The 20,955-nt window shown below is 51.4% G+C and overlaps 4 protein-coding genes across 4 annotated transcripts; 2 read left to right on the forward strand and 2 right to left on the reverse strand.

Moving 5' to 3' along the window:
• Window positions 1–2,974: 2,974 nt before the first annotated feature.
• Window positions 2,975–7,681, reverse strand: BROUX77_001161 (uncharacterized protein; the record flags this gene model as incomplete). Its single annotated transcript, XM_073745560.1, has 1 exon — window positions 2,975–7,681. One exon carries the CDS (start codon window positions 7,679–7,681, stop codon window positions 2,975–2,977), a length of 4,707 nt encoding a protein of 1,568 aa, XP_073609396.1.
• Window positions 7,682–8,910: 1,229 nt separating this feature from the next.
• Window positions 8,911–14,514, forward strand: BROUX77_001162 (uncharacterized protein; the record flags this gene model as incomplete). Its single annotated transcript, XM_073745561.1, has 1 exon — window positions 8,911–14,514. One exon carries the CDS (start codon window positions 8,911–8,913, stop codon window positions 14,512–14,514), a length of 5,604 nt encoding a protein of 1,867 aa, XP_073609397.1.
• A 1,416-nt stretch (window positions 14,515–15,930) lies between these two features.
• BROUX77_001163 (uncharacterized protein) lies at window positions 15,931–19,419 on the forward strand (the record flags this gene model as incomplete). Its single annotated transcript, XM_073745562.1, has 1 exon — window positions 15,931–19,419. One exon carries the CDS (start codon window positions 15,931–15,933, stop codon window positions 19,417–19,419), a length of 3,489 nt encoding a protein of 1,162 aa, XP_073609398.1.
• Window positions 19,420–19,746: 327 nt separating this feature from the next.
• On the reverse strand, window positions 19,747–20,553 carry BROUX77_001164 (uncharacterized protein; the record flags this gene model as incomplete). Its single annotated transcript, XM_073745563.1, has 1 exon — window positions 19,747–20,553. One exon carries the CDS (start codon window positions 20,551–20,553, stop codon window positions 19,747–19,749), a length of 807 nt encoding a protein of 268 aa, XP_073609399.1.
• Between the last annotated feature and the right edge of the window lie 402 nt (window positions 20,554–20,955).

Raw genomic sequence — 20,955 nt, forward strand, 5'->3', positions numbered from 1 at the left:
CTAACGGCTGTGAGCAGGCTGCTATTCTTTGTTGTGTGTACATACTACATTACCTTTTACAGCTGGCCTAAACACCGCATCAACGACGTCATCCGAGTGCCACAATGCAATGTACATATGTACCAGCGCCGGGCTCACGGAGTGTGCTACGGGCCGCACTATAACATGCAAGTAAATACATAGCATCATTTCCCATACGCACACACAAGCAGCAGCAGCTCGACTGATCACGCCGTCCGCAACCCTTCGTATCGTTCAAACTATATACAGGCTGGGCCTCACTTTGCAGACGGCTTCTGATGCGCTGTTTTTGATTATTTCTCTCAGCTATTGTCTCAGCATCTCCAAAAACGAAATCACATGTAACTCAAGACACAGTTAAAGTCTCGGGCTGTTCATAGCGTCAATCTGTCATTATTCGCGCCCAGGAATCGCAGAGCGTGTTTGTTTCCGTGCCTCATGTGCGTAGGGACACACACACATCTGTTTAGTAATGACCAGTGTATCGTTGAGTATATTTACACGCATTTATAGCTTCTAGTGTGAGAACCAGTGCACCATGTGGCAAGGCCCTGTCCTCACAATCAGTCGGCTACAAGAAATAGAGTCTACCGGGGCCCTCCCTCAAGCTCATGTGATGGTCCCCCTCTCCTCACTGTAGGGTCATGCCAGGGCCACGATGTTTCCCCCAAACCCGCCTCCAGCTCAATAGATCTGTATGAATAGCACGGATCATCTTCCTCTACTCGGTGTCTTGTTCGGCCTTGCTCTCCCCTCAGCACTCTGTTCAAGGCACCATTCATGTGAGGGTATTGTTGGGGAAGAATGAATACTTGTACACGTATACAGTTAACTAGTTAGTTAGTTACTGCCAAACGAAACACCAAAGTAAACACGGCGAGGGGCTGGTGTCTCTGGACTGTTGGCGTTCCAGTATTTGCCTTTGAAGAATGCGTGTTTCTCGCTTGGTGGCTTAAATCAAGACGTTTCGAGAATAAAGGCAGTCGTCTTGTCCAATGCCCTTCTTGTGATTGTACACAAGTACAACCACATGTAGTTAACCATGTAACGACACATGCATATAATATCATACCTAGTTAGCTATGCATCTCTAGAGCTCCGCATGTAGCACTCTAGTGCCCGTACTGTGAGAGACTTCTGCCCCGAGCCCGCTCTCCATGCATACTGTAAATAGTCAAACTCCTATCTCTCTGTCATCCCTCCCAGACGCACACACGCAGGCCAGAAGCTCCGGAAGGATCCGTCAGCTTGGAGAGAAACAAAGGCCCATAGCCTGTCTCTGGGTGATCAATGCTATGTATTGCAGTTTATTTGATTTCGTCTGTTTGGGCATCAGGTCTCAACAAATCTCAACTCAGCATCAATCTACGCTGCGAATCAACGCCATATCAAGCCTTGAATGTCTGATCTACTCCCGCAAGCATGCCCAGTCAGCTCCGTAAACCCACGTCCAAAATCGCCCCAGGTCCCCCTGATATCATGTGCATGTATGCCAGCCCTTTTAGAAGCTCTTTTGCTCTGGACTTCCCGGCTATCGCCTTCAAGTGCCTCGCTGGTGTGAGTGTGAGCCCCCTCGCGTCATATCCCAGGATGAAGGGCGAGGGCCAAGAAGAATTTGCCTATAGGCTCAGCTTTAGCTGGGGCAAAGCCCGCTGAGACAGAATTCAGACCAACAGATCATCTACTGATCCAATGTCCTCTGCGTCTTGTTCTCTTCCCATGGCGTCTCTCCTTTTAATACGGCACAAATAATAGCCGACGAATCAGAAGCCTGTTTGCCAGCGCATGTAGCCCGTTTCCCTCTGCACGTGCATCTTCCTTTGGCCATTCTTTGGTCTCTTTTTTTTGCATTTTCTTTTCTTGATCCTCTTTCTTTTTCATGATGGGGGTGTATCCGAGTCTTTGTTTTGGTCAAGTTTTTCCTGTTCTACTCGGTTTGTCGAATGTAGCTCTATTGACAATGTATTTAGTCGAAGCTTTAAATGTTGAACCTGAAGTCCAACTCAGATTGGTTAGTTAGCTACATGATCGCACTGCATATTCAAGTCGTCCCAAGTCCTTAAACCGAAGAGCTTAGGCTGTCAGAATCATGGTTCTCACAAATAATAACCCCCTTCTCAACTCTCTAGCCTTCACGATGACGTCTTGCCAGCATCCGACTTGACTTCACTACTAACATGGTCTAGTATCCATAGAAATTCTGCCTTACCTCCATGTGGCCTTCCCTCTTTGACATTGGGTAAAACTCTTTTCATGGGGTTTTTTTTTCTTCTTCGATTCTGTTCCAGGTCTACTAGTTTTGCCTTCTGCTCTGGTCAACCCGAGGTCCATGTCGGTTTTTTTAGACGCCTTAACTCTAGCCCTTTCTTGTTTGCTTCGGATTGCGCGTCTTGGTGTGTTCAGAGCCAGGAAAAGACAAATCAGGAGCGGCCAATGTACTATTGTGTTATTGTGTGGGGTTAGGTGCATGTATGTCTGATAGGAACATGGAGAGAGATAAGAAGAACAGAGCTCATCTTAAACCAAGCGCAAGAGGGGGAGAGAGGGCGAGGAGGCAATCAACCTCATATTTACTTGCTGAGTGTTATAACTACATCTAGAGCAACACATGTATACATCACACTGGACGGCGCAGCTGGCGTTGCGAAAAAAAAAAAAAAAAAAGACTTTGTTTAGTGCTATAGTCTAAAGAGCCTCACTATCATGTGGGCAGGCATACGTCGTGAACCAAGTTTCTCGTGATGGGAGGTATTTCGAGAGGCTGGCTATATGTACAGAAAAAAACTCAAATCTATCAACAAATGATGTGGCAAAATTCCGGCCCAAAGAACGTGGCGAGTAGAGCATTCTCGAAGTGAGAGACTAGAAAAAAAAACCGCGACAGGAAATCAAAGAGAAAGATGAACACAACAGACTCGCTGGCCACCAAGCGGCCAAATTAATTAATGTAGAGTTAGGCCGCTAGCTGAGCCTGCTTCTTGATCTCGTCTTCGACAGAAAACGACATGCCTAAGAAGTCCTCGAGATTGTCCATAACATAATCGACGTCATCAGCATCTGGCTCGACCTCTGCCATGGCAATGTCTTCCGCCCCATCTTCCACTGCGAAGGAAGAGGTTGTGGTGACAGCAGAGGCAGGTTTCTCTTCACTGGTTTTATCGGCCTCCATCTGGTTGTCCGGAGGGTCATCTTGTACCTCGGCACTGGACCTAAAGATGTCAGAATAACTCTCCGTGTCTGCCTGAGACCCAGGGACCACGTCGTTTTCAGCCAGGAGAAATGTCAATGCCATGGCATCGACGGGCTGTGATCCTGGAACCTGCTGTGAAGCCGAAGGCAACAGCCGGCTCTTTGACGGCCCCCGCTTCTTGACAGCATCAAGATGCTTAGTGAGCAGCGCTGGGGTTGGTTCCTCATCTTCGTTGTTATCTTCCACTGACAATTGTGGAGGCGGTGAGGCTTGTCGCTTGCGGCAACGACCTGCGGCGACTGTGAATATTGTAGTTGACCCTAGTGATGGCGACCACGTCACTCGTTTTCTTGCTCGGCGAAGCATTTGGGTTGGTGTTTGCGATGCTGTATGTCGGTTCTTTAGAATGCCGCCTGACGAGTTGACCAGGGTCTTGCGATCGGAGCGCGGCGTTTGTGACATGAAGCTTGCAAAGCTCCGACATACAAAGTCATCACCGGGCTGCGCAGCGTCGACCCGCGAAGATCGTGCGCCAGGCAGCAAGTCCATTATGTGTGTTCGATTAGAAAAGGGCGACGCAGTGCGGGATGGCGTCTTGTTCCCCATTCGTGCCGTTGATGGGCGTACACCGCGACCAGACCCGGCCGGATTAGGTGTCGATGTGGCGGTAGAATCCCGAGCCGCAGTTGGCTGGTTTCCTGTCGGTGTGGAATTATTCCATCGGGGCGGCGTGGCAGACACTATGTTTCTATGCATGGCCCAAGGATTTTTTGCGAGATGCGTGGGGGTCGAGTCGTCGGTAGGCAGTTGTGAGGGGCCGGGGATGCGCGGAATGAGGCTTTCGTGTTGCGAGCCAAAGCCAAAGTTGACAGATGATGGCTCATCCATCCATGGACTCGTCTCCCCAACGAAGTGGTGTCTTTCTTCTCCTTCACTATCTGGTATGGCTGCGGCTGAGACATGGGTGTCGAGAATCCTGGTCCGAGCGGCAGGGGCTGGTGTCTCAGGGGTGGTAGACGAAGTGGCGTTGGCTTGCCAGGACACCCGGCTTTGTATAGTACCGCCGCGAATCGGCATCATGGCGCGGAACGATGGTTGAGATCGGCGTTGGGTGCGGGTGCGGTGGGTGTGCTTGAGGATGAGAGAGCAGGCATTCGTTTCGGGGGAATCGGGGAAGTCGTAGATGTTGGTCTCGTTGGCTTCCTTCAATTCGATCTTTTTGTTTAGGGTAGACGGTGAAAGGATATTGCTTGGCGTTGAACGGGCAGACGAGGGAATTTTATAGCGATGGGAGGGGGTCGTTGGTCGCTCAGGTGTGACAGCAACTTGATTGTGAACAGGATCGTTTTCGGGAACTTGGGGCAGAGAAACAGAGACGATCTGGCCTGAATCCAAAGACGGAGGCTGTGGAGAACTTGGTTGAGGCTCTGCAGGACAACTAGCAATCGGTGAGGATGGTTGGCTGTTTATAGCGGCCGGCTTTGATTGACAGCTTAGCGGAACTTGGGGGGAACGACGGGATTTGGAGTCTGCTTCCGGAGTTTTATTTATGACGACATCAGGCGCGCTAGCACAATTGACAATACAGCCTTGCACATCAGGCTCGGGTGGGATTTCTGTAGTTATCGTGTAACCTTTGACACGAGGTGTGTGAGAAATCTCGGACGGGCTCGATGTCACAATATTGACATCGCCTGGTACTTTGTGTGGTGTTGAAAGGCCCACTCTTTCCATGACGTCATTGGGTATGGTTGATGTCCTCACAGAAAGCTTACTGTTGTTGGTAGTATTGTCAGCCACATTTTGGCGCACCGGTTTCTCTTCATTGGGCTCTTTATGTGATATCAGGCCAGCCTTGGAAGTAGCTGAACTTTCGGGTAGTATAGTCTCTTCGATAACAGACACCTCAAAGGCCTCTGAGTTCATTGGGTGCAAATCTGGAACTTCATTTTGTGATGCAGCAAATTCACTTGCATGAGCCGGGCTTTCAAGCAGTGTGTCATTAATCGCTAAGCACTCAGACTGACCAAAACTCCCCCGCTTTACACGTTTTCTCAGAGGTGTTGTCCTCGGGCTAGACCGAATGGCCATCTCGCTAGTCCATGCAGTCTTCTCATGTTGGTTGGCGGGAGCGAGGCTCGTGGTGTTTTCTGGCCATGAATAGGTCGGAAACGCGAGACTCGATGATGGTTTTGGCCCATCCACGTCTCCTAGAATCATTGTGACTTGATATTGGGGGTTCACTATTTGTTCTTGGTAGCCCTGAGAAGTTCTCGAACTAACTGCAAGGGCTGATTTTGACCGAAAGGACATTGACGGAACATTGTCTGGCGATGACTGTCCAGAATCCGGCCTTTTTCGCTTCCGCTGTGATCTCGGTTCAGGAAGACTCGTGGGAGGCTCTGCAAGGGGGGAGCTTATTATGTCGTCCATTCCATGACAGCTTTCGACATCTATCGTGATGTCTTGTATGGAATCTTCGAGTCCAGCCTTGACTGGCTCTTTGAAACTAGCCTCGAAATTATCGGGACTGCGCCGCACTTCAACAGAATCAGCTCCTGGTATGCTGATGGACGGAGATGTAGGTTTGCTAGAAATTGGCGTGAGAGCTTCTGAACAGGTCGGTTCTCTGGCATTGGATGAAGTGGCGTTGTTCGCGGATACTTTCAACTGACGAGCCCCTAGTTCTTCCAAGTTAGGTATACTTTCTGATGAAACAGACTCAGTTGGGATAGCTAAACCCAAGCCAGCTTCATGTTCAGTTTCTTTAGTAACTGGCTGGCGGATATCGTCAATGTGTTGAGTCGGCTTCTCTGGCTGCTGCGTTTGTGCAGTTTCCTCTGCTGGTTTGGAAGATGTCTCGATATCCTGAACAAAGTTAGATAGACTCATGAGACCTCTAGCATGAGATAAAAGACTCACTTTTACACTAGTATTATATACCATCTGTTCATCAGCAATATCTGAAGCCAGAATATGCGCTTCAGCATCATTATGGAAGTTCTCGTCTACAGGTTCTTCTTTTACGCATGTTTTTGGGCCTGATGGTGAGATAGTTGTGTCTTCAACATGCAGTTCAATGGCATCTACATCGATGACAACCATTTCATCTTGTTCCAACGACTTTTGGGAGTTACAGTCAGACAATGCGTCGGACATGAGCACATCCTCTTCAACTTCGGGAAGGCTCTCAATTATATCTTGGGGGAAATCAAGGCTAATCTTCGAGCTTGAGCATTCCAGCTTTACTTTGTTGTAGGGTATAGTCGCACCATGCTCTTCGTTGTTTTCAGGATCGGTCGAGTGTTGGCGCATGTTTGGGGGAGAAGACATATCAGTGTCGACCAGCTTAAATTCCGGGGTCTGTTTCCGAATTCTTTGTTGGAATATAAAGCTGTTTTCCTGTTGGGTGTTGAGCTCAGTTTCGTCTTCATCAGAACTTCCTGGGCTGTCCCGCCTTGTTCTGTAATTTGTTATCGAAATGGTTCGTTGTGAACTATGTGATTTCTTGGCAAGCAACGTCCCATGGCTATCAGTATCAGGTCTTGCGTGTTCCATGTTTCTGGGTAGCTTTGGTAACTTTTCTCCACTGAGTGCTTCTTTTGTAGATGAACGACTACGTCGGTTCGGGTTTGCTTCAAGGACGTGATGCGGAGCTCGCGCGGGGCTCCCATGATGTTTTGAGGCCTGCATAGGGTATTTTCCAGGAATCTTGACTGCGAATGCCGTGATTTCGGCAGTAGCTAGCTCGTCTTCGCTGCTTTCTGGTCCTGGGTATGGTGATCGTGGGAAAGCTGAGGGCGATTTCGCTGCACGGACAGAAGTAGAGTGGCCGGCTATAATTACGGGAGAACTTCGATTTCGTATGGACGAGGTAGGTGAGTTGTATCTGTCTGGCGAGGATGCCAATTCGTCTTCAAGAAGAGCGTCGGCAGTATAACATCGCTTCGAGGGAGTCATGGATATGCGACGGATTGTTCGTCGCGGTCGAGTATTATGGATTGGATTTGTAGAGGGAGTAAACTCCATGCCATGACTCTTTGATCTACCAGAGGAAGAAGGGCAGACGGCATTGTCGGGACTCTGAGTCCTTGATTGTTTCATTTGATTACCATCAAAGGGCTGACTGGTTTGCGGGGCACGTAAAGAGCTTAACTGTTGCTCAGAATTCGGGCCTAGAGCAGTAGCTTCGGAGGACATCTGCGGTAGAGGGTGTGGGCTCATGGTTGAGGAGACGCTGCACGGGATAACCTTTGACTCCACCGTGGCGGTCACACGAGCGTTTGTATAAGGATCCCATGGGTTATGGAAAGGAGGTGTGAGAGTCGCAGCATATATGAAGGGGATTTCGTCATTGTAGAAGGCTTCCTGGATTCGTCGGAGCCTTTCTTGGCGACTTTCTCCGGGCCGGGCCCGTGTCTGCGCCAGTTGCCGGGCCGCCTCAGTGAAGGCAACCCGTGGCTTCGTCATGTTGAGACCAGCGCCGTCCGGTCTGGAGTGGTAGGCCCAGTATACTTGGCGAGGATAAAGCAAGCAGGCAACGGAGACAATGTGTACCAAGTACGGCCAAAATACAGATGAGTCGGTTTGTAAGCAAAGAAAGGGTGCACGCCGTGGGGGTGTCTCATGACCTGAACAGGCTAACGTTTAATTTTCTGATGGAGGGACAGCGGCATCACGGCCAGGGCTTTCGGAAGCCGCTGGCGCAAACACAGGCAATAGAGAGAGGGGAGAATGCACAGTAACAAGACATGAAGCGAAATTTGTGAGCGGAATTCACAAACTGGCCGTTTAGTTGTGTGCCACGGCCAAAGTCAATCAACAAACATAGCCGTTGCCATGATGCCATCGCGTTTATTTTCATGGTGTTTTTTTCAGAACTACATTTAGTTCCCCTGCAGAAGCATGACGGGGCTCTGATGGCTCCACAAAGACGCGTCTTAACGCGTTAAGTGTTTTTTTTGGCTTCGAGTATCTACGTCCATCTAGTGTTTGCAGAAATTAAAAGTGTTGGTTGCACAGTGTGGCTGAGGGTGGAGACGAAATGAACAGCAGCCTTTTTTAGGCCAGAATCCAGCCACAAATGGGGTCTGCTTCGGGCGCAGCTGCGTCCCTTGCTTTGTTGTGTTTCATCGGTAGCCATCGCTAGGGTCAGCCCGCGACTAGGGTTGCAGACTTAACCATGGTTGTTTACTTTGGATGACATATCAGCCAATCACAGACCTGCAACACGCGAAATAAAAACACTGAAGCTTCGTCGTCCCCAGCGCCAACATGTCGCACAACTTGAAGGCCCGCAAAGACTACGGCTGCTAAGTCTTCGTTTTTCCTGCTGGAATCTAGTTGTTGATCTTTATTCTTCCTTCAGTTTTACACGTATCAATTGCCGCTAGCGCTCCATACTGCTTAGCTCATTTCGATCGTTCACTTTGATCGCCATCATCTGCATCTCGAGCGCCTTTTTACATTCTTCTTTCAACTGGAGCGCCATCGCATCACGTCTTAGCCCACGGTGTCTCAAGCCATTTTACTGCAAGAAACGGCCGCACCCCGCAAACTATCAACAGCATCATCTTACTCCAACCCTCAATTGCGCTTGGTTGCACTCGTTCGCCACTTCAACCTTCATCTTACTCCCAAACGTTTGCTATCTTTGTTTCTCTCGCTTGACTCTCTCCGTTGTCACATCTGTCCTCACAATGGCAGCCTATGCCTGGCTGGACTCCCTCTCCGAGGACTGGCCTTCTCAGCCTCCATCAGAGCCTTCGCCTTTACCGAAAGATCTCTCGAACCATCTGCCCGAGAATTCCAGACTATCAGACCCTAAGACGTCTTCACCTAGCCGAATATCAGTACCCCGGGGAGCCGGCTCCAAGAACACCCTTTCAGACTCTGTGCTCTCACTGAAAGAGCGAACATGCAGCGATGCAAATATCCCAGATTCAGCGCGTCAAATCGCCGATAACGATACTCAAAGCGGACGCGCCGTGTCCATGGGAACCATAGCCTCCAACGCCAACTCTGTCATCCATAACACCGTCCACATCTCTGTAGCGCAGTCCGGAGACAAGCAGACGCCAGAATGGAAGCGTCGCCTACTACATGGCGATGTTGGCTACGGCGAACAACGGGATCTCTTCCACTCAGCTGCGGCCGAAGGCCTCGAAAACATCTTCAAACCACCTCCCACATCCAACGGCCTCGATCACAACCCAGACTCAGTCCGCCCGTCTATAGAGTACGACGAATCGCCGCTCCAGGAACGATACGAACGCCAAGAAACAACACTCCCTTCTAGCCCGCCAGTATACCACATACGACGTCCGGCGGTCAGTAAAGAGTTTGAAGATTCCCTCGCCTCCGACTTCCTTGTTCATAGCCCAAGCCCAAGCCCACGCAAGCTTCCCTCTTTCCGCACGAAGGAAAATACGCGAAGCCCAACGCCAGATCGCAGTGTTTTGCGCCCACTCAAGAGCCTCCACGACACTCTGAACCTCAATCTCGCTGCGCACTGTGATGATTCTCGTAAGCCGAGCAATCTCAGCGTTGTGCGCAACGAGACCTTCAGTCCCATTATCGTGTCGCCCACAAAAAACAAAGACGGGCAACTAGAGCTTGAATTTGCTGCTCTCGGACCATCGGCCATAGACTTTCGACAACGACTTGAGTCTCTTCGCCTAAACCCTCCCGATCTCAAACCTACGATATCTGCAAGCGACTTCCTTGAGCCGGTCCGTATTGATGTCTCAATAACATCTTCAGAACAGTTCATGCGGAATGCAGCTTTGGTGAACGTTCAACGAGGCGGCCGTTCTGACGATAGTTCTTTCAGAGATCGCTTTCTCAGTCCCGGACTGGGAATGGAGTCGTCCGAGATGCTTCCAGAAGAATCGCTCCAGGCAAGCACGCCAAAGAACTTTCCCTCTGTACGAATCGACTCGCGACCAGAAATTCGGACTGCGGAGTCAGTTTACCGATCCCCACGAGCCAATTCCCCGGTCTCTGAGGACGACAACGGCAATAATACTACTCCCCAGTTAAGTCCAGTGAAGCTTTTTGGACCTTACGACACATACACCAATCAGTTTCTAGGACGGCGTATCAGCCAATTCGAGAATGACATGTCAAGCTCAGTACGAGGACTGTCCCCTGAGCTGCGTGAAGGCAAACGGAAGCCCGAAGATGAGGGTATCGATGGCGACAAGCCCCGCAAGCTGAACAACTTTGGCCACGGTGATCTTGAGGGGTTCACTTTTGACGAAGCTACGGCCTCTCCTGCAAGAACGCCGGAACAGGATTCTCTAAGGCGGAAAATGAGAATGGCGTACGGCTCTGCTGAAGATCTGCTAATTCCCCGCTCTCGAACCCGCGGTCATACCCGGGGACGCTCATTAACCGTTGAAAATCCTAGCCACAACGTTAATGCAAATTTGCTCCAGTTGACTCCGCGGAGAGATGGTAGTGTTGAAGGAAAGCGCCAGAGGACCTCACCATCTAAAGATCCTACACCCAAGAGACGACGAACGCTTCACAAGTCTGATATCGCCTATGGAGTCGATGATTTCCCACATCAAGTGCAATCGACGCATCTGCTCATGTCCTCTGGGCAACGACAACCTGATAATGAACAACATGACTCTGAAGTTGAAGAAGAATCCCCACGCCAACAAGAACCTGAATGGCCAGTCTCACCACCTCGCTCTCGGACTCGCACGCCTTCACCTATCTATGACCAACCAAACGCCCCCGATTCTCCCGCATTCTCCACATCACCATCTCCGTCTGGAACTCCGTTCAGGGCAACGAGTGCACAGCCAAACCCCCTTTCCGAGCGTAAACCTTCCATTAAGACGCAGGACTTCCTGGACGAAGCAGGCAAGATTATGGCAATGATTCGAAACCAAGTCCGTCCAACGTCAACATTAGACCCAGTCAATGAAAGCGTAGCCGAACAAGAGGAGGAGCATGACGATGAAGACAGTTACCAATCATCTACGAAAGAACCCTTCGACCGGCCACCAAGTCGCGAAAATGCCCCTCCTATCCCCCGACTTTCCACGCACATGCAGATGGACCCGGAAATCGCCAACAAATTGAGAAAATATCAGGAACTAGGGGACATGAATGATGTCATCTCCTACTCCATACGCTCAGTCAGTGAGGCGCACGAGATAATAAAGGAGACGAAGGACCTACAGCAACAAATCGACGACCAGCACAAACGAACCGACGAGAGAAAGCAACGACGCACACCAAGTACAACCTTTTCCAGTAAACGCGGATTGGGCTTTGCAGAGATGCCCCATGATGCCGAGTTCAGTGATCCGCCTAACATTCAGATCACGCGCAACCCAGATATCCCTGGCGATCCCTCAGACCAAAGCCAGCGGCCCGATGAATTCCCCTCACAAGGATCGCGTGTTTCCCTTTCCAACACTAGTTCATCTCGCGCCTCTGATTCCAAAAAGACCATTGCGCCAGAGAGCGTGTCGCATCTGATTCCCGACTTGGTTGGGAATATGTTCCTTGACCGAGAGAAGAAGATTTGGGTTAAGCGCAAAGAGTCGCAATCAAGGCTTTCTGCGCCGTTGCTCGAACCATTTAAGGGTGTATCCATGCCAGCTTCTTCAATGGGCGGCGTTCGAAAGCACTCAAGTAGTCACCAACAACTTGATGTCCAAATCCCGTCGCCTTCTGGAGCTTCCCGCACTGGAAGTCTATTTGCTTGCGATGACAGCAGCGAGGGCGACCCGTTCGCTAGCATCCCTGATCTGTCTGTTGATTTGGCCAAAGAGATGAACAATCTCAAGTTGGGCCCTGGAAATCAGGCCAATGAGAATGCCCAGCGCTTTGTGGAAGTCAATTTGTCGCCTTTAAAGACCCCCCCAGGCTTAAAGGGCACCAAAGGCTACGTAACCTTCTCACCTGACACTGCGATTGGCGAAAACATGTCTCCTCGTGCTTTCGACGAGTTTGCGAAGCTCGGCAGTCGGTCACCTAGCGAGTCGTTGAGCCCTGAGAAACAGAAACGGCGCAGTTCTGCTACCGATAAAACTCGAACACAAGTCAAAGAGGAACCTAAAGATGAGCGCTTAGTTGAATACGCTTTGCCCGCCCCGCCCGCCGCTTCGGAGCCGACTCCATCTCATCCACCGCTCTCACACTCGGCCAAGAAACGGAATGCTATTTCCTTCTCTTCTCCGGTTGCATCTGTCATCCGAGATGTTTCTACTAGCAGTGAGAGTTCCCGGTGGAATTTACCATCTGCGCCTCTCAATCACACTCCTGGCACCAAGGGTGCATTAACTAGGCTCCACGGGTCTCCTACCAAGTCTGCACTAAAGCCATCGCTGCGCAAGACACCTGTGCCAACAGATACAGACTCCGATTCTCGCAAATCCCCTGTCACACGCCTTGCTTTCGTCCCGCGCCCCGTTTCTCGCATCGACGAGCGTGAAGAGGATGTTAGTGAAAGGTGTAACAATGAAGACCGGAGTTCTGACAACTATGATGAGTCTAGACAATTAACGATTCTCGAGACTAGCGTTATCGAACACCCCTACTCTTCAGCAGAAAAGAAAGCAAATACAAGTTTGAGTTTTGTGCTGATGACCCCTACAAACAGGGGAATGCAGAGATATGACTATGGAAACGAAAGTGCCACGATTGCGCGCAATGTTGGAAGACTGTCACTGAGCCCTCTGTCCGAATTCACAATGCACGCCGATGAGTCTTATGCTTTGGAAGTTAGCTATGTTGTTGGGGGCCGGCATCTTCAGACAGGCGATGGCTCCAAGCGAGTTATGTCTATCACTGTGCGTGATCTCGTCGAACGTCTAACTGAAGCAGAGCCTTCTGCAACTTTTTGGGACGACCTTGAGGATCTTGATCTTCATGAGAATCGTCTGAGCAGTTTGCATATGCTCGATGAGTTTTGCGGACAGCTGGTCAAGCTCGATGCGTCTGGAAACACTCTTACACATCTGGATGGTGTTCCCTCTAGTTTGCGTCAACTGAAGATCTCGCACAACAGCATCACGGAAATGGCGTCTTGGGATCACTTGATGAACCTGCAGTATCTGGATTTATCTAACAATGATCTTAAGAGTCTGTCAGCGCTCCGGAACCTGGTTCACCTACGCAGTATTCGTGCTGACAACAACCAATTGACCAGCCTCGATGGCCTCGGTCACCATGATGGTCTCCTCAGCATTCGAGCACGCGGGAACAACATTGAAGAGCTCGACTTTGCTGATTGCAAGTTCAAACGTCTTGGCGAATTAGATGTGGCCAACAACAAGATATGCAGCGTTTTAAACTTGGACGCACTCCCTGTACTTTCTGTACTCAAGCTTCAGAACAACCAGCTCTCGGAGCTGTATGTACCATGTAAGATGCCATATCTACGTGTTCTGGAGCTTGGCGATAACAATCTTGTATCGATCGACCTTGGCTACTTGGGCAACTTGCGGGTTCTTCATGCCGACCGGAACTGCATCTCGCAGCTGACACATGCCCACCAAGCCCGCCATCTCGACAGTCTTTCTCTTCGCGAGCAGCGCGGAAGCGTGGCTCTTGATTTGTCGTTCCTGGCACACGCCTATGAAGTGCGCAAGCTGTTCCTGTCTGGCAATTCGGTCGAAAGCTTTGACCCGCCTGTGGACTTTCTGAATTTGCAACTCCTGGAACTTGCCAACTGTGGCCTGCGCGAATTGCCACGTCACTTGGGACAGCGCATGCCTAATCTCCGCACGGTCAATGTCAACTGCAATGCACTGGAAGATCTTTCGCCACTGATGTTCATCCCGCGCATCAAGCGGCTGTTGGCCGCAAGTAATCTTCTCTCCAATGCGACGGCCATCATCCGGCTGCTGACCGAGTTTCCGCACATTGCACGCCTAGATCTACGCGGCAATCCGATGACCTTGGGCTTCTATCCGCCGGTTATGCAGGTGCTGTCGTTATCACGGGGCGATACGCCTGATCCGTTCACGCTGCCCGACCTTGATCTTGAGCGCGATCGGGCCTTTGCTACACGGCTGGACCGTGTAACCAAGATGCGCCGCAGGCTATATCACATGGTCCTCGTCGGTTACTGTCCGCGGCTCAAAGTTTTGGATGGCCTAGAGTTCAAGCGATCAGAAGTTTTGGCGAGAGATCCCTTGTCGGAAGAGCTCGTGAGAGACGGCATGGTGCCCAAGGAGTTAGTGAAATGGAGTTTGGAGGAAGGGCCTTTGAAGGTGGCAGATACAAATGAGGCCCTTAAGTTAGAGCAAATGAGTCCAGAGGAAGAGGAGCTGTAGGACACAGTCAAGTGTGGTCCTGTCTGGTGAGGAAACTCAACGGATACTGTACACTATTTGTTGTTGCTTTTCTTTTGCGGCACGTCCGCTGATATATGTTTTGTTTTGGGTGGCAAAAGAGGCCTGGCGTTCACGACTTTATTCTTTACATGTGGTCTACAAAAACGGGAGAAGTTTATATCGACATTAAATGGAGGGACGGCGCTTCTTTGCTTCACATTGTTGTGTCCATACAGGGACTTTTTGTTTTGTTTTTTGGTCTTTTTAGGAATTTAAAATACAATTGGTTGAGCGAAGAGTTCTGAAATGCAACATTCACCTATTGACTTTCCAAGATATTGTGATGGTTGTTTGGTGTTTCCTGCGTACCTTAGGGTTGAGGGCAAAGGTAGTGTGGTGACCAGCCTGAGGGCACGACAATAGAAGTCCGCGGCTAAAAACAGCGCTAAATCCGAAACGGCAAGTACCGAAGCCTCTCATGAAGACAGAGTATGCAAAGAAAGAGCATCAGACAGAAGTCGCAAGAGCCGTAATATATTGGAATGCGAATTTCGGTTGCCGGTTCATGGAATTGAGAAACTATACATGACTTTGAGGTAGTTACAGCTAGAAAGGGCGCTGGAAGTCCTAGACGTCCATCGTGGTTGCCTTTCCCCACCGCATCACTCCCTCAAGATGAACTGGCCCAAGGCTCTCTCTGCCTTTCAGGCCATTAATACGGCTACAGGAAGAGTGCCGCACAGGAATATCTCTGCAGACCTCATCGTGTTTATGCGGGACAACAAAGGATAAAGAAAGAGGCCCTGCCCGTGCTATATTGGGCTGGAACTTGGGACCTTGTCTTGGGCAAGGTGGGCCGCTCCTTCCAATCCCGCTGCCATTTCCTTCCAGCTTAGTTAAGTTAATTCTCCTCTTGAATGGGCGGGCACGCTTGGATTTTTGCGATAGAAGAGACAGGAAACAACCCGTTACGCTAGTTCATGCCTTCCCCTTTCGTGTCGATCAATGATCCGGGCAACTGCATTTCTGTGCATCCCTTCTACCACGAGCTTGCTTTCCCCTCATTTGAAAATATTTCGACATTTTTTAGCATCTCGTTTTGAACCTTTTGCTCACCGACATCAAGTTATCCGTTGTTCACGACTTTTGAATCTTTCACAACTCTTCCGGCTTGGAGCAAGTGTTTATTGTGCTCTTTATTGCTCCGTGTTACTGCTGGCTTAACTGCACTTCCAAAAATCACCAAAAAGTCCCGTCGCTGTAGGACGTGAGCCAGTTGAGCTTCCTGTGCGGCTGTGCCCGCCCATGCCCACTATTACTACTCATTAGTCCAGCCCCAGCCCGACCACTGCGACCATAGCCAGCGCCTTTTGGCGATACCGATAGCCGCGAGCTAGCCACCATAGCCGTTTCAAGATGGCTAGCAAAAGCACCTTGAGTAGCGTTGCAACCAGCCCCCGCGGCCCTCGCCATGTTGCCATGTCGTCATCGATGCCCGTAGCTTCAGGAGTACCAGGCTCGCCCTCTCCTTCGGCAATATCGTCATCTGGGTCTGAACCCATCACTGGCATTGGCCTCGAAAGATCCGTCTCCACCCACAGCGCCACCTCGTCGCGCAGCCATCGCTCAGTACGCACACGCCGCCGACTAGGCCACCACTCTCAACAATCCCCGTCTACAAGCTCGATAAACACGACATCAAACACCAGCGATAAGAGCCTGACTTCGTTTCCGTCTTTCTCAGGCGAGTCTCCACGACCCGACGGCAGCTTCGAGTTTGGCAGCATCGGCAAGGAGCTTAAGAACACGCACACCGCCACCAGTACATTTTCTAGAGGCAAGGCACCAGCACTTCGGCCACCGCTCATGCCGAGAACGCAGAGCGCGGCTGGTAGCCTTCAGCACGGCAGAGACTACGCGACATCGAAGGAGAGATTCGGGATTGGCATTGTTCCATCATCAGCGCTTGCCGAGCCTGTAACCACACCCGCGACTACCTCTTCCGCCACTATCGTCGAGAACTTGACTCGTGGGGACGCTGATGCCACTGAGTCCCGCGGTCTTTTCGAGGATGACCCCATCGCCACGACGAAAATTCCAGGAGCTCTACACCTTGCTGGTGACGATCACATCGAGCGGCTCATCACACGCCATGGAGCCGTGAGCCTGGTGCGCCAGATTGCCGAAGACTTGGCCATGCGTGACGTACAAATGTCTGCAGCACGGAGGCGCGCAGAAGAGCGAGAGCGCGCGCTCCGCAGGATTTGCCGTGAAAGTGGTCTATCTAACTTGGAACTAGAACAAAGGCTCAGAGCGGTAGAGGCTGAGATGCGGGATACTGATGGTACCAAAAGAAGGCCAGCTAGTATGCTTTCAGACATGATGAGTGATGCCATGGACTGCGATGTTCTAAAGGACACAAACGATTCTACAATCCGTGCAGCATCGGCCACAACTGCTGTGATGACTGCGGAAGGCAAACAGGACTCCCGTCGCACGGCATCCAAGGGCACTATTCGGGGCTGGAAGGATTATATTTGGGGTGGTACGGCCAAAAAGACGGATGCCTCTTCGCACGCACCGGGTAAGACAGCTGTTGTACGAGGCTCTGCCAGCGAGAGACGGCCTCCATTGCAAGACGACCTCTTTCAACCGCCTGAACAGGACATATTAGCATCATCAAACGTTAGCAGTTCCGTGAGATCGTCCAGTCGTTCTTCTGCTGTCAGCCACAAGACTACTGAAAGTGAATCATTCCGGAAGACGTCCTTGGCCAGCTTCGCTCTGCGTCTTGTTGCCGGGGGTGGTTCCAGCTCAGTACGAGACTCGGACACGGCAAGAGGGCGGTCGAAAACCACGGCTGCAAATCTTGCTGCCCATGCCAACACTGTCAGTGTCCGACCTTCTCCTGCGACGCGGGCATTGTCAATGCAGCTTGCTTCAAAGGGATCAATATCTTCTCTGAATTCTACAAAATCGGCTGCAGGAACATCAACTACACGTCGGCCTGGCGCAACGCCAATTTCTTTACCAGGACGAGCCGCCCTTCCTGAGCGTTGGGATACTATGAAGAATAGTCCACCGGGTGCTACTGCGTCTACAGGTAGCACCCGTTCCGACGAGAACTATGGCCCGGTTGAGATGGATACTATCCTGCCCCCAGACGCACAGCCGCCCACTCTGACATACATCTACAATCGGTACGCTATTCGTGAGAAACTTCTGACCGACCGCTACGGATTCATCTACGACCAACGGCGCAAAAAGAGACAGCGGGATGCTGCAAAACTGGCACAGTCGTCTAGCAAGGACAAGAGAAGTATGCACAAAGAAATGCTTACGAACAATGGGGCCCGTGCCAGTGTCTCCCCCGCTGGAGATGAAGAGAATGATATTGAAGAGCAATCACCATCGCAAGATTCATCTACCGAAGCTACCAAGAGCCGCTGGCAGGATTATCTCAGCGTTGCTACATTTCCGACGGAACTTCTGGCTCACATGCCGTCAATAAATGTTCCGTTCCTAGAAGTGACTGAGGGTGCAGACCTCCCACCAAAATCACCAACTCCCTCGATTACAGCTTCAATGACCTCAGCTTCTCAAGGCAAGATCCGCGGGTTTGCGCCGACCGCTGCCGCTCCTACATCTGCACCTGTGTCTACCGAAGAAGACACACCTTCATCTTCTAGATCCGTCACCACATCTCTTCCCGTTGACTCTCAGCCCGACGCGAGCATCATGACCGATGATACTGAGCCGGTCAAGATTTTACTAAAACAGCTAAGTGACATGCATGATCGTTTGCAACGCGAGCGTACTGTTCGATGGAATGATTTCCTCCGCAAGGTACGGGCTGAGCGCAAGCGCGAAGGTGAAGCCGCTGCCGCTGCCGCTTTTGCTGCCGCCGAGGCACGCTTTGAGACGCCCGCCGTGATCTTGCCCGAGGCCAAACTGACGGACGGCGAGATGGTTGGCATAGCTGGCCTTGGCAATAAAGGCAAGGTTGGTCGCGCAAAATGGAACGAGTTCAAGACACTGGTTCTGGGAGGCATTCCGGTTGCGTACCGCGCCAAGATCTGGGCCGAATGTTCCGGTGCTACAGGACTCCGTACCCCAGGATACTACGACGATGTTGTTGCCCAGGGCGAAAAGGGCCTTGACGAAACTGTTGTGTCGCAAATCGACATGGACATTCGCCGGACGCTTACGGACAACATCTTCTTCCGAAAGGGCCCTGGTGTAGAAAAGTTGAACCAAGTTCTTCTTGCTTATGCGCATAGAAACCCCGACGTTGGCTATTGCCAGGGTATGAATTTGATTGCGGCTAATCTGCTCCTGATTACACCGGCAGCGGAGGATGCGTTCTGGATCCTGGCTAGCATTGTCGAGTTAATTTTGCCGTCAGGGTACTATGACCATTGGCTCCTGGCGTCCAGGGCTGACCAGCACGTCTTGCGCGAATACGTTGCTTCCGTACTTCCTCGGCTGTCAACCCACCTGGACGCACTAGGCATTGAGCTGGAGGCGCTCACCTTCCAATGGTTTTTGAGCGTATTCACCGACTGTCTCTCAGCCGAAGCCCTCTTCCGTGTGTGGGACGTCGTGTTGTGTACGCAGGACGGCAGCACATTCTTGTTCCAGGTTGCTCTGGCTCTGCTGAAGCTCAACGAGTCTGCCCTTTTGGATTGCGACGGGTCCGCGGCGGTGTACACATACATCAACCACCAGATGACCAATCATGCAATCAGCATCGACGGTCTTGTACAGGCCAGCGAGGGCCTGAGGAAGCTAGTCAAGCGCGATGATGTTATGGAGAAGCGTGAAAGGGCACAAGAGCGCGAGCGCGAGGTTTTGAGACAGCGTGAGATGCGATTGGCGGCGGCGGCGACATCGACCAGCAGTTGAGAGCGTCGCGGTGGACGTGCTTGATTGATTTTACTTGTTTTCTAATGTTTGATTCTTGCGTTCGATACCCCTTTCTTCACAATGTAGAAACAAGTTTCTCGTGTTCCGTTTTGGACCCTCTGGCAATGTGAAATCGCTACACATATATACAATTATACCTTGGTGTATGAATACTAGAATAAGATTTAGATTTCTAACAAAAGCTCGCATTAGATATACAAGTGTTAATCCACAATCAAGAATAGACTACAACTCCTAGTGTCGTACTGGTGTGATCCGGCACCTGGGGACCTGTTGGCTCGAAGGCAATTGAAATGTACGAGTTATTTACAGCCGGGATTTGGGTGTTGGAAGGCCGCGTGATTGGTAGTCTTTGTCCATTTCAGCATTCAGTTTCGCCTCGCGCTGCTGCTCCTTGTCGTAGCCCGCCGGCGTCATCATTTTAAGAAGGCTGCGGTTCATCTCGCGTTTCATCAGGCCGTAGATGCCCGTCTTTCCCTTCTCCGTCAGCTTGCGCGTAGCGACCAGCTCGAGCGCCTCGTTGAGGCCGCCCAGCACGTCGACGATGCCGAGCGTCAGGGCCTCGGGGCCCGGCACGCGCTTGGCCTCAAGCACCAGCGTGCGGTAGGTGGTGGGGCTACACTTTTCCCGGAAGACGTGCGACATTTGCGGCTTGAGCGGCACGCCAAAATCGAGCTCGTTAAGGCAGACAAAGCCGCGCGCGGGGTTCATGACGCGGTAGTCGTGGTACATGGCCGTCATCAGGCCGCCGGCAAAGGCGTGGCCGGGCAGCAGCGCAATGGTGGGCATGGGGTAGGTGGCGATGCGCGTCCACAGCTTGTACAGGTAGTTGACCCAGTAGTCACGGCCGGTGGTGACGGCGTGCTGCAGGTCCAGCCCGTTGCTGAAGAATTTGGGGATGCCCGAGGTTGTTATCACAACGCCCTTGGGGTAGCGCGCCTCGAGGATGTTGAGCGCCTCGAGCATCGCAGCGCACACGGGCGCGACCAGCCGGTTGTCAGGCGCGTAGGTCACCGTCAGCAGGTACACGGTCGGCACGGGCTCGCTGACTAGAACCGAGCCGCCGGGGTACTGGCCCATTGCGGGGATTTGGATATTGAAGAGCTGGCTCATGGTGGCGAGGGGTGGAGGGAACACCGGCAGCAGGGAGCAAACGAGGGAGAGCAGCGGTGAGAATTGGCGAGAAGAGCGAGATGGGAGCGCGGGATCGGATAGGCGCAGAAAAAGCTGGAGGGCAAATGCGCAAAAAAAAAAAGAAAGAAAAAAAGAAAGAAAGAAAGAAAAAAAAGCCGCGGTTCGAGGCGACGCTTCGGATGAACAGGCGCGATATTTGGAGCAGTGCGGCTGGGAATCTCTTTTCGGCGGTTACCCAAAATACCGTGGGCCGAGCTAAAGCTGCAGCTGCTGTTTGGGGCTGCTGGCACTTGCCATACTCATCGACGGAGTCTCACATGCAACAACCCAAAACGGCGGATGCCCACCACCCACTTGATCCTGTTTCGCAATCTCGACTGC

Source organism: Berkeleyomyces rouxiae, assembly GCF_048999995.1.
Source record: "Berkeleyomyces rouxiae strain 22BRR77 chromosome Unknown BrBRR77_ptg000001l, whole genome shotgun sequence".
Taxonomy (NCBI): Eukaryota; Fungi; Ascomycota; class Sordariomycetes; order Microascales; family Ceratocystidaceae; genus Berkeleyomyces; species Berkeleyomyces rouxiae.